General features: G+C 42.5%; 1 protein-coding gene across 6 annotated transcripts in view; it reads left to right on the forward strand.

Annotated features, from left to right (window-relative positions):
• The first annotated feature begins 3,477 nt into the window (after positions 1-3,477).
• The window catches only part of SLC11A2 (solute carrier family 11 member 2), a 40,029-nt gene continuing 28,431 nt past the window's right edge, over positions 3,478-15,075 (forward strand). For 2 of the 6 annotated variants that reach the window (XM_073881994.1, XM_025882971.2), the window contains exons 1-2: positions 4,712-4,850; positions 8,547-8,609. Coding sequence is in view for 3 of the 6 variants with exons in the window: in XM_025882969.2 (XP_025738754.1) it covers positions 4,724-4,850 (127 nt within the window). In the remaining 3 variants the exon portion in view is untranslated. Of the gene's footprint in view, positions 3,552-4,650; positions 4,851-8,546; positions 8,610-15,075 lie in introns of those variants that run through there. The other 4 variants (XM_025882969.2, XM_073881995.1, XM_073881993.1 and 1 more) reach the window with 3 other exon arrangements.

A 15,075-nucleotide genomic window follows, 5' to 3' on the forward strand; every position in this document is an offset into this window, starting at 1 on the left:
TACTCTTAAGAGGTTGTTCTTCCCATTATTCCAACCTGTCCCACAAATGTCTCTAATGCTGGGTGGGTCCTGGTACTATTACACTGAAGTTGCTGAGATTAGGTAGAGTTAGAGGACTAAGGACTGAACCTAAGGAATGCCTACATTTAAGGAGTAGGAGGAAAGAGAAGAAAAATAGCAATTGAAGAAAGTCGAGGAAGAGCAGTCCAAATAGGAGAACTAGGGGTGCCTGGCTGGCGCAGTCAGTTAAGCGTTTGACTCTTGGTTTTGGCTCAGGTCATGATCTCAGGGTTGTGAGATCCAGTCCTGTGTCAGGCTCTGTGCAGAGCCTGCTTGAGGTTCTCTCTCCCTCTCCCTCTGCCTCTCCTGCTCATGCTCTTTTCTTCTCTCTCTCTCTCAAATAAATCTTTAAACAAAACAAAACAGAGAACTACCCAGCGAACAGAGCATGATGGAATCCAAAGAAAGAAAGAGCTGGAAGAGGAGTGGTACAACATTTCGAATGTGGCAAGAGCTGAAGAGTTTGTGGGTTCTGACCATAGATGGCCAATGACGATATCACTTAGCTAACAAGAAAGTAATTTCCAGGGTGGATCACAAAGAGTGGAAAAAGAATGTTCAGGAAGCAGAGTGAGTGCAGATCACTTTTTCAGAAACACTGATTTTGGGTTACAGGAAGAATTAAGAAGGGAAGCCCACTCAGATGGAGGCAGTGGGTTTATTAGGAAGTGATCTTGAGATCACCAGTAAGGGAAGGGAAGGAAGCAAATCTGCACAGAAGGAGAAGTTGGGCTGTGACATAGGACAAAGGCTCAGCCAACCTTCAGAGCTGTCCTTGGTTGGGATGAGAAGGCTGAATCTTTATACTCCCACGTAAATCAGTCATTCATCGTGGGCTGCCTGAGAAAGGCGCATGACAGGACAGCTGAGGGCCATCTGCCATCAGCATTCCCACTTCAAACAGCTGGGGTCCTAAGTCCTTCATTCTCAAAGGAGGTCCTGCCTGTGCATTCCAGCGTTTATCACAGGAATAGCCTTACAAGGCTAGCAGAAGTCAAGGGAGGAATATTTTTAGGATTGGTAAGACTCAACTTTGGAAATAGATACATAAATAGAAACAGATATATCCTAATTATTACTTTGTAATGCCCTGTCAGGCAACATGTCAGCCATAACATATTAAAAAGTGGGCTAATACATTTATGAAACACCTCCCATATATCTGGCCTTTGTTAGCAGCAGATGTACAAAGATAAGATAATCACCCCTATTGAGAAGCTTACAATTTAGTGGGAGAAGAAGAATGTACAAAAACAATAACCCGGTAAGGGGCTATGCTTATCTTATTTGTTGCTGTATCTGTACCACCCCGTGTATGCCCAGCACATAGTAGGCTCTCAAATATACACAGAATGAGCCAGTGGTAGAGTAGAATAAGAGGTCCTTGGGTAGAAGACAAAATGTAGGGCTAACACTGCCTGGAGGAGTCAGGGGGGTATATTTCAAGGGAAGCTTAAATAATAATAATAATGATGATGATGTTTTCCAGGTAAGGAAGGGGAGGGGTGGGAGGAGTTAAATTCCAGGCAGCTGTTTCAGGGAAAACAAAAGCACCAAAAAGAATACTTGGAGAGTGAGTAGAAGGTAAGTATGGAAAGAAAAGTCTTCTATTTCAATAAAGGGCACACATGATGCAAATACATATTAACATCTACACAGAAATGAGTTGGCTAGGGTGGTAATATGGAATGTTCAGGGAACTTACAATAGGATGTTACGAAAGATCATTTTTGAGCTAGATTTGAATGAAAGGGAATTGTTTTAGACGTACACAATAGAGGCAGTACGGTATGGTGGTTGAGTGCTGGTTCTTGAAGAGCAGATCTGTGTTCAAAGACTGGCTCTGCCACTAACTAGATGTATGTACTTAGGCAAGAAACCTCCCTAAGACCTAGGTTCCTAAATTGCAAAATATAGTTCCTGCCTTACAAATCTCTTGTGAGGATAATTCATGTTTGTGACCTTAAATATGGTGTTTGATACAGACACATAATAAGAATTTCATTAATGTTGTCAGTAGGAATTGCAGACCTGGAGTGTATATGAGTGGAGTGTGTAATGTTGGGACAAACTGCTGAGTAAAGGAAACAGGAGATATGTAGAGTCTCATTGTAAAATCCATTCCTATTTTTGGAATTCCTCAAACAGGGCTTTTTCCTCCAACATTTTAGTTCGTGGATGATTTCATATGAACTTCTATTTTCCTGTGAAGCAGAAAATTGGTGGCCAACACCATCTAAGGCAGCTCTATATTAGGGACGTTGTCTGAGGTAGAACAAGGACAGGGAGCAGGTCAGGTTGTAATGATAGGACTTTTAGCGCAGAGATCTTCATCTGGGTCCAGGGCAGGAGATCATAGATCCTTCCACTGACACTATGACTGTTCTGAGTAGGAAGCAGAGCCACTTGCTAGAAGCCTACTTTGACTAATATAAATCTATTAGTCTTTTCTTTCTTTTCCATTCGAAGATTATTTCTATCATACACATTTGCATATGTTTCTTATGGTATTAAGCACATTTTCTTTAAAACTATCACGAAACTTTCCGAAGGCAGCCACTTCTTGCTCCCAGTATCCCACCTCCTTCTCCTCACCTCCCCCTTCTGTCTCCTTTCCACCTGTGCCTCCAGCTGGCCTACTAAACTATTTGCCAGAGGCATCATTTCCGCAATCTTTCAGTTCCCCTCCTCCCAGATTGGGAAATTCTGGACTTGCTCTGGATTTGTTTTTCTACAGTCTCAGGTTGTTTTTTTTTTTTTTTTTTTTTTTTTTTTTTTTTCAGGCACCCCAGTCCTGGGTTTGCACGGCTTTGTGGTCGGCCTATGGATCACTGATTAACCAGGCTGATGCCAGCAGGTCCCTCAGATCCCAAGGAATGGACTAGGCGGTATTTTTACCCGCACGCTGGGACTCCTCATAATTGCATCAGTGCTGCACGCACCTATGGAAAATACTAGTAGACTGTCGGGCTTGGGGTTAATTGGTTTCAGCTCACACCTTAGGGGAGCAGAGTCCTAGCACACATGCTGGCCTGGTACAAGTGCCCTGACTGGTTTCACACTAAGGGGAGCGGCATCCTGAAGGAACGCAATTCCTTTTACTCCACCCCTTTCATCCACTGGCACTCACAGGCTGGCCTCCAGGTCCTGCCAAACAGATCAAAAATGAAATCTTAGAATAAAAGTTTTCTGACTCAATTAACTGTTCTTTAATATCCAGGAGTGGCCGATATATCAGGCTTCCCTTTTCATGGCAGGTCAAAGATGAAATTTGATCAGGCCTTGAAGGGTGTGGCTTGCCTCTTGAAACTCCCCGCAGTGTCTTTACCAATGTGGTGTTGCTCAGGGCAGCCCAAAGTGCCCTTATCTAACCAAGGGAGGCGCACTTGTCTGCATATATAGAGGCAGGAGCCGACACTGGGAAAAGTCAAATCCAGTCGGCCCAATGAAGAAGCAACGTAAGATGGAGGAAGCTCCACACTGTGAGCTCAGTAAGTAGCCAGCAAAAGCCCAAGGAGATTGCTCAGCTGAGCAGACCTGGCAGGGTGACAAGAATGGCTCCAGCCATTTTACTTTCTAGTTGCAGCAGACGTTCCCAAAGGAAAGGTTCTGGTCTGGAGGGACTTCATCAAGTCTTGCTGAAACTACCCAGGTGTTTTGTTGAGAGATTGTCAGAACTAATTATTGTGTGTGTGTTTTTTTTTTCTCTCCAGGAGAAATTCTGTATGGAAACCAGCCTGTATCAGATAACTGAGGATGCTCGGCCCCACTTTTTTTGTCCCTGAGTTTTTTACTTTGTACTTGATTTGGATTTTTCTTTTTGCAGTTCACTCTCCTATCATCCTCTCTTGGACTCTTTTTACTATCTAATAAAATTTTCTCCTACCAGTTTTTACATGAAGAAAGAAGTTGGAGGGGTTGATGCTTTTCCTTTCTAGGTCTACAATTTGGTCAAATAAGCTCGGTTATCTTTAATGTAAGCTGTAGGGGGGGTGTCTAAGAATGTTTCTGGATGTTCTAAGGGACATTGCAGAAAGTGAGGGTGGCTTGTCAGACCATTTTTCTTCCCTCTAAAGCGCTACTAGTCTGGCCATTATCTTCAGGGAAAGACTGGAGCGTGAGGTTGAGGGTGGGCTGGAGTGGGTTTACTTTTAGGTAGATAGAGATAAAGCCTGGGGGAAGAAGCGAGACAGACAGGATGGGAGTAGGGCACCTGATGTGGTGGAACTGGCCGCACTAGCTGATGTTCCGCCGTACCTCCCAGGTGTGGTATTGCTTTTGGTGAGGCTGCAGATACTATGATGTGACTCTGGGGACGAGAGGAGACGGTCCTGTCAGGTTGGCTAAACTTTATATAGTGGAGCCGTACCTCGTAGAGCAATGTCTACAGAAAAAAAGGGGCTCGACTGCCAGTATCTAATGTGAGGCAGCGGCTAACTACAGTAGGAAATTTGAGTGTCCCGGGAGCGCCCGCGCCGTGTCAACTTCCGAATCCGCACTCAGCGAGTAGGACCTGCGCAAGCCACGGGCTCCACTGGAGGCACCTCCCGCCGAGGCCGCCGTGGCCCCGCCTCCAGCCTGACCCGGGGGCGGGCGGAGCCTCGGGACGCCGTCAGCTGGCCACGCGCGCCCGCTACTACGGGGAATACGAGGAATCCAGCCAATGGGAATGTGCAACTGCCGTCCTGTTGGCCAATCGCGGGGCGTGTGGGGGTTGGCCCGCTTGGCGCTAGCTCCCGGGATATGGAGCTGCCAGCGCGAGGGCATCTTGTCAGGTGGTTGCGGAGCCGGTAAGGCGACGGGCAGGCGAGGTCAGGGGTCACGCGACCGCGCCGCCTTCCCTAGGCGGGCCGGGAGGGCGCAGGGCGGCTAAAGGGTGGGCGAGGGAGCAGGCGCCGGGGACAGCGTGGGGCGCGCGGGGCGTCGTGCGGAACAGCGAGGGGCGGTGCGGGCCGGGAGGGCCTAAGGCGCGGGGGCAGGACGGAGCCGCATTCTTCGAAGGAAGACGGAGACCGGGGGTGGGGGGGGCGGGAAGCGGACGCCTGAGGTTGTGGGGGCTTGGTCCCTTCCCCGCCGAGGCCTAGGAGAAATGGCCGAACCCCTGGCTGGACCTGCCGCCCCGCCGGATCCCGTGACCGAGGGTGCGCTAACCGGCTTCACGCCGCGGAGGAGGCGACCGGCACAGGGCAAGGTCCCGGCAGCCTCCTCCTTATCTGCAGAGCTCTGGGCCCGCGCCCGCGCCCTTGGCCTCCCGCCGCCCCTCTCCAACAATAAAGTTCACTTTAGTGCAGCCGACGTCCGTGGAGCGCTTTGCAGTGCAGGGCCTGGGGAGGCCGCTGAGTACTCGTGTGTAGATTGGTTTTAGGGCTGTTTGTGCGCCTGCCAGGCTCCAGGTACTATTACAGGGGGCACTGTAGCACAGGGTGTGTAAGTGGGATGGATGCTCTCCGACTGTTGGGTGTCCCTGTAATCCTACCTTTAAAAAATGTCGCTTGTATTTTGATATTCTGTCTTTGGATTCGTTTCCACTTTTGATTACCCCCAATACCCCACTTCATGTATCCGAGGATTTCAGAGAGCTTCCTTAAGGGAGAAGTTGAGAAACCTGGGCTCAAGTTTTCCTATGCATTGCCTTCAGAGGAGTGCTGTGAAGTTAAAGGAACGTGGCATATCTTTAAGGTGGAAAACAAAAAGAAAATTCTGTGGAAGGAGAGGCAAGGGCAGATAGGCTTCCAGAAACTTTTGCTGGCCATTAATTTTAGTGAATATTGGTGAAACCGGGGGCACTGTTTACCTTGACTCCTGTGAAATCGAAGGCCTACCAGTTTGCACCACTTCTTGGCTGTGTTAACCCTTCGAGCAAGGTGCTTAGCCTCTTGGTTCTTTTGTTTCTGGGTACTTAAAATGGGGATTGATAATATCAGTCTTACAGGGTTGTTGGTGAGTACAAAGTAACCATACACATAAGGTGCTTAGAACAGTTCTTGGCGTGTAGGAGTTTGTATTACTTACCTGTGCCTTCCTTCCCCTAAAGATTCCAAACTAAAGAATTCTGACATTACTACTTATTTAATCTTTGCTCAGAATCTGGAGCCTATTGTGGAAGAACCCTTAGGGCCTTGTTTTCCATCCATGGCAGTAATGTTGACCTGAAGGTATAGTATAATTCCATATGATTAGAGGCTTTCTACTGGGTGTTTATTTTTACCATTAAATAAGGTTGGCACCTATCTCTATACTAGGTATGTCTAGTGACAGCTGTGTTGGGTAAATGAAACCTCAGAACTTCTTTGGCTGTTTAGTTTTTCATCGGAAAATACTTCATTTACAGTCTTAGGCTAGGCACAGTTTATTTTGGATCCAATACCAAAAAGGCCACGATTGCAGCATACTTGGTGTCTAATGTTTCCGGGATGGCTGTGGGACTCGGGAGGGGAATTTCTGGGCAGCCTGGCAGCACTTCTTGTTAGTGAATGGGGAAGTTTGGTATGAATCCAGTCTTTACTGTTAGGATCTCAGCAGTGGTTCCTTGGATTACTCTATAGAGCAACTACTAAGCAGCTTTATTTCAGTTTTGACTCAGGGAAGTGAAGGTGAGAGGCTAGAGAATGGTATCCATAAAGTAGCATCTTTTGGGTGGGTGCTGTGGAGTCAGAGACCTCTTTATTCCTTGCCTTCTCTCCATGTACACAAATACAAATGTCTGCTGACAGGTATATACCCTTTCTGTGAGCTTAAAAGTCTCAAGTTTTCTTGTTGTCTGGAAGGCACTACTGGAAGACTGTTCTGTCTTCTGATTCTTCCCTTCCCTGAAAGCTGCTTTTTATACACATAGCATAATCACAAAATGAGAAACTCTGAATTTATGAAAAAGAGCGTCACTTACTGCAGCAGTATGCTGGCCCGCTTTGGGTGAAGTATGGATGCTTTAAGTTCACTTATTTAGCTTTGGAATGAGATAGTTTAGTAGTTCTATAGGGTTGAAAGTTGGATGTTGGTTTGTTGAGAGTACAGTGTCTTCTTGGAATCTCTTTACTTGTGCCCGAATAAGGAGGAAGGGGAGTGACATCTTCAAGAGTTGAGTGTTTGAGGCAAAAGGGAAGCATTTTGCCCTAGTATTGTTGTCATCTTTGTCATCTGAGTTTCTGGTTTGAATAAAATATTTTGGAAAAGAAGGCAGGGAGCGTGTGGATGTGCAGAATATAAGAATTTGGAAAACATTGACCCTTGTTGTCTCACTCGTCAGATGACATTTATTCTTTTGATAATTTAACAAACATATATTGAACAATTAACATTTATTGGCCCATGGAGATACAAAGAACAGCCCTTCAGGTATCAGGAATATCATGGGTAAAATGCAACATTGTTTGTATTATAAACTATAATAATATCAGAATGGAATATTAAAACATTTGGCTGAGAATAATAAAAATATATTTATTGTCTAATTCCTCTTCCACTTTTAATGTAAGTCTAGAATAACTTACATTTTTTTTAATGTAAGGGTCACAATTTCCAGTAAAAACTTAAATTTGGGAACTTAGGGTCTTTTCTTTGTGCTTATTGCTAGTAGGTCATCTGGGATGGGTTATTTTTGTTTGTTTTGGTCCCATCTATCACTAATGATCAAGTGTCTGTTAAAACTCCTAGGTAATGAAAGGAGAAGACTACAAGTTAATTATTAAGATTTTAACAGGCTCCAAAGGGCAAAAGGAGGCATATATACAGCCAGAGAATCTTGTAGTAAGCGTTTGTCTGTACATACAACTTTTCTTTGCTTTAAGAAAAGACATGTTGAGGAAAATATGTACTCAAATTGTTAAGGCCAGGCTACATCCAAGAGGCCAATATGTGTCATTGGAATAAATGAGTTGAATGTAGTCTAATAATAATCATTCTTCACATTTAATTACTCAAGCAAGTACGAGGGCGAAACATTTTTTCTGAGCCATCAGTGGGTATAAGGTGGTTTAATAGACTGTCTTACTTCAATATAAAGGGTCTCTGAAATCGTTCACAGAGCTTGTAGTTGTATTCTGGGATTGATGTGTCAGGTCGGGAGGCCAGGTCAGTTCTCCCAAAGGGAAACCCGCTCCTATATACCTCTGATCAGGAGGAAACCAGAGGAAGTTCTCTGTATGAAAACTGAGAGGAGCAAAGACCAAGCTGTATAGAAGTAGGACTTAGTGCCCCTGACATGTCAGCAGCCAAAGAGGTGGGAAAGCTGGTTAAGCCTCAGCAATGGGCCGAGAACGTGTTCTGTTTAGTAGGTATCAGGCCCTTCTAATTCTGAAGTCTGGTTGATGAGTGATATTTTTGTCTGAGAGATCAGTACTTCCTGACAGCCTGGCCACATTTCTCCGGCGGTTATCATCTTCGACACCCCGGCAGCCAGTTTCGTTATCGCCTGTCCTCTCTCCCCATATCTGACTCCCTCCCTCCTGGCGGCTTAACATTTTCTCTTTCTTCTTTTTTATCATTAGGTGTTCTCAGTGTCAGGTCTTCCTTCCAACTCTAGAACACAGATTCTCGGAAGTCCAGCTCAGGTGAGAAACCACAGACTTGATGTTGAGTTGAAATTGTGGTCTCCGGTAGATTAAGCAAGATTCTCCCAATTTTGAGATTGTTCTATGGTATATAAAGTCAGTAAAATGAAGAACAGCCTACGCTGGTATCTTAATGGCCATTGTGCCAGACTGAGAAAGAGAGACACATATACACAAGCCCTGATGTGTATTAAGCGCATGATACAATAGGAGTACTGTTTGTACTTTATGAACTGGGCGTGTTTGTGTGGCTTTTGGCTGAAGACATTCTCTACTTAGGTAGTGAAGATTAGAATTTCGAGACTTCTTTCTTAAACTGACTCCACAGGGACTTCTCACTTTGCTTCTTTGCAGAAGTAGGTGTAATCAGTCCTCAAACCTATCTTTTCCTCATTTTATGTCAAGTTCATTTTCATAAGAGAAAAATAGGATACACTTATATCTAAATTTTAAAAATTCTAAACTTCACATCCTCAAGAATAATTTAGAAATTCATATGGCTTTTAAGAAACTATTTATTATAGGTGACATACAGTGTTACGTTAGTGTCAGGTGTACAACAGTGATTTGACAATTCTATACATTATGGGATGCTTACCACTGGTAAGTGGAGTTACCATTTGTCACCATAGAATGTTATTATAGTATTGTTGATTATATTCCCTATGCTGTACTTTGCATCTCCATGATCTGTTTATTTGATAACTGGAAGTTTGCACCTCTTAATCCCTTTTCACCTATTTTGCCCATCTTCCCTCCCACCTCCACTCTGAAACCATCAGTTTGTTGTCTGTATTTAAGAGTCTGTTCATTTGTTTGTTTTGCTTTTTAGATTCCACATATAAGTGAAATCATATGGTATTTGTCTTTCTCTGACTTATTTCTCTTGGCATAATATCCTGTAGGTTCATCTGGGTTGTCACAAATGGCAAGATGTCATTCTTTTTTACGACTAAGTAATAGTATAGTGTGTGTGTGTGTGTGTGTGTATTTATCACTTTTTCATTATCCTTTCATCTATCTATACACACTTGGGCTGCTTCCATATCTGGTCTATTATAAATAATTCTGCAATAAACCTAGGGGAGCATATATCTTTTTGAATTAGTGTTTTCATTTTCTTGGGGTAAATGCCCAGTAGTGGAAATACTAGATCATATGGCATTTCTATTTTTAGTTTTTTGAGGAATCACCATACTGTTTTCTACAGTGGTTGCACCAGTCCATATTCCCACAAACAGAGCACAAGGGTTCTCTTTTCTCCACATCGTCATAAACACTTGTTTCTTGTCTTCGATACTTGCCATTCTCACTGATATGAGGTGATAGCTCACTGTGATTTTGATTTGTATTTCACTGATGATTACTCACATGGAGCATCTTTTCGTGTGTCTGTTGGTCATCTCTACATATTTGGAAAAATGTCTATTCAGGTTCTCTGTCATTTTTAATCAGAATTTTTTTGTTTTCAGTTTTAGAAGTCCTTTATATATTTTGGATGTTAACCTCTTATCAGATATATCATTTATAAATATCTTATCCCTTTCTGTAGGTTGCCTTTTTGTTTTGTTGATGTTTTCCTTTGCTGTGCAAAAGCTTTTTATTTTGTGGGGGGGGGCACCTGGTGGCTCAGTTGGTTAGGCATCTGCCTTTGGCTCAGGTCATGGTCCCATGGTCCTGGGATTGAGTCCCACACCTGCTTCTCCCTCTGCCTCTCTCTCTCTTTCATGAATAAATAAATAAAATCTTAAAAAAAAAGAAACATTTTTATTTTGGTATAGTCCGGGTAGTTTATTTTGCTTTTGCTTCCCTTGCCTGAGTTATATCCATAACTATGTTACTAAGGCCAGATGTCCAAGAGATTACTTCCTATATTTTCTTCTAGGAGTTTTATGGTTTCAGATCTCACATTTAGGTCTTTAAATCATTTTGAGTTTGTTTTTGTGTATAGTGTAAGAAAGTGGCCCAGTTTCATTCTTTTGCATGTTGGCTCTCCAGTTTTCCCAACACCATTTGTTGAAGAGACAGTCTTTTTTCCATTGGATATTCTTTCCTGCTTTGTTGAAGATAAATTGACCATATAGTTGTGGGTTCATTTCTGGGTTTTCTGTTCTGTTCCATTGAACTATGTGTCTATGTTTGTGCCAATACCATCATCAGGGAAGTACAAATCAAAACTACAAGGAGATAATCACCTCACACCAGTCAGAATGGCTAAAATTAACAACACAGGAAATAAGAGGTGTTGGCAAGGAGGTGGAGAAAGGGGAACCCTCTTGCACTGTTGGTGGGAATGCAAACTGGTGTAGCCACTCTGGAAAACAGTATGGGGGTTCCTCAAAAAGTTAAAAATAGAACTCCCTTAAGACCCAGCAGTTGCACTACTAGTTACTTACCTAAAGGATACAGAAATACAGATTCAAAGGGTTAGGTTAGGAATTTCATTGAATCTATAGACTGCTTTGGATAGTATGGACATTTTAACAATATTAATTCTTCCAACCCATGAGCATTGGTGAATCTTTCCATTTGTGTCATCTTCAATTTGTTTTATCAATGTCTTGTAGTTTTCAGAGTACAGGTCTTTCACCTCATTGCTTAAATTTATTCCTAGATATTTTACTCTTTTTGGTGGAATTTTAAGTGGGATTGTTTTCTTAATTTCCCTTTCTGTTACTTTATTTTAGTGTATAGAAACACAACATATTTCTGTGTATTAATTTTGTATCCTGCGACTTTACTGAATTCATTTTTTTTAAAGATTTTATTTATTTGACAGAGAGAGACACAGCGAGAGAGGGAACACAAGCAGGGGGAGTCGGGGAGGGAGAAGCAGGCTTCCCGCGGAGCAGGGAGCCTGATGCGGGGCTCGATCCCAGGACCCCCGGATCATGACCTGAGCCACCCAGGCACCCCTACTGAATTCATTTCTTAGTTGTAATAGTTTTTTTGCTGGGGTCTTTAGGATATTCTGTATATAATATCCTGTCATCTGGTAATAGTGCCAGTTTTACTTCTTTACCAATTTGAATGCCTTTATTTCTCATCTGATTGTTGCAGCTAGGACTTCCAGTACTATGTTGAATAAAAGTGGTGAGAGTGGACGTCCTTGTCTTGTTCCTGATCTTAGAGGAAAGGCTTTCAGCTTTTTACTATTGAGTATGATGTTAGCTGTGGATTTGTTATATATGGCCTTTATTATGTTGAATTATGTTCATTCTATACCCACTTTGTTGAGTTTTTATGATGAACAGATGCCCTATTTTGTCAAATGCTTTTTCTGCATCTATTGAGATGATTGTATAGTTTTTATCCTTCCTCTTGTTAATATGGTACAGCACATTGATTCGTAGATATTGAACCACCTTTGCATCCCTGAAATAAATCCCACTTGATCATGATGAATGATCCTATTAATGTATTGTTGAATTTGGTTTGCTGATATTTTGTTGAGGGTTTTTGCATCTGTATTCACAGGGATGTTGGCCTGTAGTTTGTTTGTTTAAGATTTATTTGAGAGAGAGAGAGAGAGTGAGTCAGGGTAGGAGCAGAGGGAGAGGGAGACATTGCGAATCTCATGCAGACTCTCCGCGGAGCACAGAGCCCAATGTAGGGCTTGATCTCATGATCCTGAGATCTTGACCTGAGCCGAAATCAAGAGCTGGATGCTTAACTGACTGAGCCCAGGTGCCCCTGAAGTGTTTTGTTTTGTAATATCTTTGGTTTTGGTATTGTAGGGTTATGCTCACCTTGTAGAATGAAATTAGAAGTTTTCCTTTCTCTTCTACATTTTGGAATAGTTTGAGAAAACTAGGTATTAACTGTTCTTTAAATGTTTGGTAGAATTCACTTGTGAAGCCATCTGGTCCTGGACTTTTGTTTGTTGGGAGTTTTGATTACCATTTCAATTCCATTACTAGTAATTGGTTCACATGGCTTTTCTAAGCTGTTTCTTTCCCCCTCATTTCCAGTGGGGGCAAATTGAGTTTTGGAACTAATGAGATTGACATCCTCAATGGAATGACTCAGAAAATGGTACTTTTTTGTTGACCTGGAATGGAAAACAAAGAAAGCAATAATCTCTTATTTAAAAAAAAAAAAGTGACTAGTAATTTTCCTTATTAAAATATATAGGGTTCAGAAAACAATTAGCCCTGTTCAAACCACTTGAATAATTCAGAGTTTTGTTGACTCCCAGTCATCCAGGATAGGAGCTTACTTTCATGAAGAACATCTTATACGACATAGGTGTTACATTAATAATAATGGTTTAATAGAAATATCAAGTACTTTAACCATAAAGGAGACTTTTAGGGAAAAGGATTTTAGAAGGATCCGGAAATTTTTACATTTTCTTCAGGACAAATGGAATTTTTATTTTTATCACAGCTCCTTGTTATTCTCAAATAAACAACTTGGATATCACTTTCTAAAGCCTACATCTCTGCATTTGGCAGTTTTGACTGTGTCACAAGCATGTTGCTGGCACTGATAAATTGGCTGAGGGAAGCACCAAGAGGGAGAAGAGGTGGCTTTGCCAGTCAACTTTATTTTATTTATTATAATCTCTATTTTATTTTTTTTCCCAGAGAACAGTTTTTGGTCAGTGTTTAAGGACTTAACTCCTTACATGGGCTTTGGTGGAGGTTTGGGGGCAGCCGGGTCTAAATCGGGGTGGAGGTGTTTGATTCTTCCCTGTTTCGCAAGAGCGACCCCTGACTACTTTGCTGTGAATTTTGCCAGTCAACTTAAACATTCCTGTTCACATTTAACCAGTTGCTACCATGCAAACACTTCTGGTTCCCTCTATGAGAGTTCTTTTTCTACTTTAATTCTTCCTTTGATTTTATTTATATAGGGAAGGGGAGTTAAAAAGAGGGGATGAATTAGAGGACTGTTCAAAAACATTCCTCTTTAAGCCTTATAATTAATTTTAGGGAGACCTTTGCAATGTTGAACACAGCTCTGAAATCAGTGAAATAATTTTGAGGACCTTTGTTCTCTATAGGGGAATTTTATAAGAAGTATTTCAAATTCAAACTTTTTTTTTTTAACCGTAGGGGGAAAACAGTTAAGTTATATGTTTTTTAGTATTCGGTATTTCAGACTTTCTTTCTTTCTTTCTTTTTAAGGTAAGCGTTTTTTTTTTTTTAAAGATTTTTATTTAACAGAGAGAGACACACACACAGTGAGAGAGGGAACACAAGCAGGGGTAGTGGGAGAGGGAGAAGCAGGCTTCCCGCGGAGCAGGGAGCCCAATGTGGGGCTCGAACCCAAGACCCTGGGATCATGACCCGAGCCGAAGGCAGACACTTAACGACTGAGCCACCCAGGCGCCCCGGTATTTCAGACTTTCTTAAGAGCAAATTTTAAAACAGATTTGGAGGACGCCTGGGTGGCTCAGTCGGTTAAGCATCTGCCTTCAGCTCAGGTCATGATCCCAGGGTTCTGGGATTGAGTCCCACATCCGGCTCCTTGCTCTGCGGGGGGCCTGCTTCTCCTCTGCCTCTGCCTCTCTCTCGCTCTCTCTCTCTGTCTGTCTCTCGTGAATAAATAAAAAAATCTTTAAAAAAATATAAAACCGATTTGGGCTAAGTTGTTTTTTTTTTTTTTTTTTTTTGAGAGAGAGAGAGAGCAAGAGTGAAAGAGTACAAGCAGGGGGAGCGGCAGAGGGAGAGGGAAGAAACAGACTCCCCGCTGAGCAGGGAGCCCGACATGGGGCTCCATCCCAGGACTCTGGGGTCATGACCTGAGCCTAAGACAGATGCCCAACCGACCGAGTCACCCAGGTGCCCTTATCTAAATTGTTCTTAAAAAAATTGTTCTTCTTGAGTTCTTGTGAATGTTAACAGAACACACGAATTCATGTTAATTAGATGTTCAGAATCGATTAAAGCTAGTATGTGTTTGGGGGGATACCCAAATTAAGGAGTCAGGAAACTCTTTCCTGACGACGTGGCCTCTAACTTTTTGCATTCAAGTGAAACTCCCAATTCATAATTTCAGAGCATGGCTGTTTGGGCACTAAGACAAAGTAGTAGTAGGTTAAGCTTATGACAGTGTATGCCTGCCAGTTGGATAGGTATAGATCTCTGGTTATCCATGACAGAAGTTTTGTCAGATAGAGTTCAACTATACATCCTGAAAGTGTTTGTTCAGAAGCTGAGTGAATCCATATGACCTTTATATTTTTAAAAAATAAATAATACAAGTACATGACAAAAAAATTTTTTAAGTGCAAAATGGGATATAGGGTATATTCAGTGAGAGGTCTTCCCTTCATCTGACCTCGTTTGTGCTCCCCCGCTCCTTCATCTTGGGGATGGCATTAGCAGTTTTTGGCATGTCCCCAGGGGGTAGTCCATACATGTACAAGTGTGTATTATCTCTTTTTTTTCTTGACATAAATGATTGCACACCATTCTATACAGTGGGTTTTTTACTTGAAAACATGTCTTGGAGATTG

The sequence above is a fragment of the Callorhinus ursinus genome, unplaced genomic scaffold, assembly GCF_003265705.2.
Source record: "Callorhinus ursinus isolate GAN/ISIS: 27379988/994484 unplaced genomic scaffold, GSC_fseal_2.0 scaffold44, whole genome shotgun sequence".
Classification (NCBI taxonomy): domain Eukaryota; kingdom Metazoa; phylum Chordata; class Mammalia; order Carnivora; family Otariidae; genus Callorhinus; species Callorhinus ursinus.